The sequence below is a fragment of the Orycteropus afer genome, unplaced genomic scaffold (assembly GCF_000298275.1).
Source record: "Orycteropus afer afer isolate SDZICR_OR568_19922 unplaced genomic scaffold, OryAfe1.0 scaffold00147, whole genome shotgun sequence".
Lineage (NCBI taxonomy): Eukaryota > Metazoa > Chordata > Mammalia > Tubulidentata > Orycteropodidae > Orycteropus > Orycteropus afer.
In genome coordinates, this window is record NW_006921734.1 from 1152072 (window position 1) to 1154203 (window position 2132).

Consider the following 2132-nt stretch of genomic DNA (forward strand, 5'->3'; position numbering starts at 1 on the left):
AATGTAGCAATTTTGCGTTTTGTTTTTACTCTCTCTCTCTCTCTCTCTTTTTTTTTTTGTATAAACTTAATCCACAAACCCATCTACCTTCACTTAGAAGGACCAGCATGTTAGAAAGTGCGTTGGTGTCTGGGTAGTTAAAGTCAGAGCCACTGAACTTTTTGGGAGCGGGAAAGGTGGGGGACATTCATTTGCTTTGTTACAGAGGGAAGCTTAGTCTAAACCTCTCTTTGAAGACACTCTTATTTACCCCTTCTTTCCATCCCTTATCTTAAAGTCAGAAGACCTAGGCTTTTCTGGGACTAAAGCAAGTGCAGTGGATCAAAACGCTGAGAGCGACAACTAGTTTGCAAGAGAGGCAAGCTTTGGAATGAAGCAGCTGAGGCGCAAACTCGTGGCAAAAGGTTTGCTCGTGCTGTGGCATTTCTGTAGTTGGGCTTTGAAAATCTTTTCCTCTTCACTCTGTTTAGCAGTATTTGCAGCCGCGTGAGAACAAATCTCATATTTGAAGCAAAGAGCCCAGCAGATCAGGGATCCAGAGTAACTCCATGTCCTCTCCACCCCCACCGCCACCCCACGGCTAGGTCCTAGGTAGTGGAGTCTGCAGCCAAACTGTGAGACTCCTCCTGCGCCTAAACCAAAAAATCAAACTCACTGCCCTCGAGTGGATTTCGACTCTTAGCGACCTCTCCTTGGGTTTCCGAGGCGGTATCTCTAAGGAAGTAGATTGACCAGTGTTCCTAGAGTCTGCCAAACACAGCTAGCTGCAGGTGGCCAGGGGAGCTGTCCAGCACTTGTGCGGAACCCGTCAGCCGCCGGCGGGAGTCGGGCGCCCAGCGCGCCCGCCGGGAGGAGGCTCAGCAACAGGGCTTTCGGCCGAGCAGACCCTATCCTCACTCACTGTTCCCCAGCTTGAGCTCTCTCCGCGCCCACGCGGTCTCGTCCAATACAGGGGACCTGAGCATTTTGTCCCCACCAGCTCCTCCAGGCAGATGGGCGCCAACATCTTGCCCTGCCCTGTCCTTTCCTTTCCTTGGAGCGTCTCCTATGGAGTCGGACGGCTAGACCTCTCGGTCTTGCCCTTCTGCCTCGGAACTTTATAATGGAACTCCGAGCAAGGCAGGGAGAGGACAAACATGGACCTTAAGCACCACTTCGTGTGTTCAGGCTTCCCGGAGGTGGCTACAGAAGGAAGCTCCCGGCTCCGCGCCCCTCTTCCCTCCAGAGCCCGTTGGGGTCCGTCTGCACCCTCCCTGCCTCTTCCTGGCTGGAAAGTAGGGTGTTTGGGGTTGGGGCCTCACGGTGGAGTCCGAGCCACAGTGTTGTCCTCCTCAGAGCAAGGGGACGTTGGGAGCGGGGAGGGCGCGCAGAGGGCGGCAACGAAGTGTCCTCATTGCTCCTGAAACGTGGCGACATGAGAGGCAGAGACTCCCAATGAGTATGATGGCGACACGTGATACCGGCGGAGAGAGAACATGAGGGGGGGTGGATAAAGAGAGAAGGAGGGAGGCGGGCGAGCAAGGGGAGAGAGGCGGGAGGAGAGGGGCGGGAAGAGCGAAGGGAAGAGGGGCGAGATAGGGAGGCAGGCGGCAGAAGCCTCTTTCTCTCCGACCGCACCGGCTGCAGCCTCCCTACCGCCCCGTCCGCGGACACACAGGGAGCTTCCCCGAGCTGGAGCGAGGCGCACGGCGATGCGCCGACACCGGCGCTGAGCAGGCGCCGCGCGAGCAGCAGCAGAAGCGGCAGCGGCCCCCAGCCCAGCCCGGCGCCGCCGCCGCGCCCGGGCCCCAAGGTGTGGCGGCTCCCCAAGTTCCCGCCATGAGCAGTCGGCTCAGGGGGCTCTGCGGCCCGGGGGACTCCCGCCCACTCGAGCGCGACCGCAGCGCCCCGCGGCCCGGACGCGCCTAACGCAGCCGCTCGCGGGTCCGGCTACCGCCGCCGCCTCTGCTCGCTTCGCTGCCGCCGCCTCGGCCACCACAGCGCTGCCAGCAGCATGTCTCGGAGGAAGATTTCGTCCGAGTCCTTCAGCTCTCTGGGCTCCGACTACCTGGAGACCAGCCCAGAGGAGGAGGGGGAGTGCCCCCTGTCTAGGCTCTGCTGGAACGGCAGCCGGAGCCCGCCTGGGCCGCCGG

The 2132-nt window shown here is 60.0% G+C and overlaps 1 protein-coding gene across 1 annotated transcript in view; it reads left to right on the top strand.

Annotated features, from left to right (window-relative positions):
- Positions 1 to 1993: 1993 nt before the first annotated feature.
- GUCY1A2 (guanylate cyclase 1 soluble subunit alpha 2) overlaps positions 1994 to 2132 on the top strand; it is a 413092-nt gene continuing 412953 nt past the window's right edge. Inside the window, exon 1 of the mRNA XM_042781668.1 lies at positions 1994 to 2132. This exon is cut by the window's right edge and continues 167 nt beyond it. Coding sequence (XP_042637602.1) covers positions 1994 to 2132 — 139 coding nt within the window.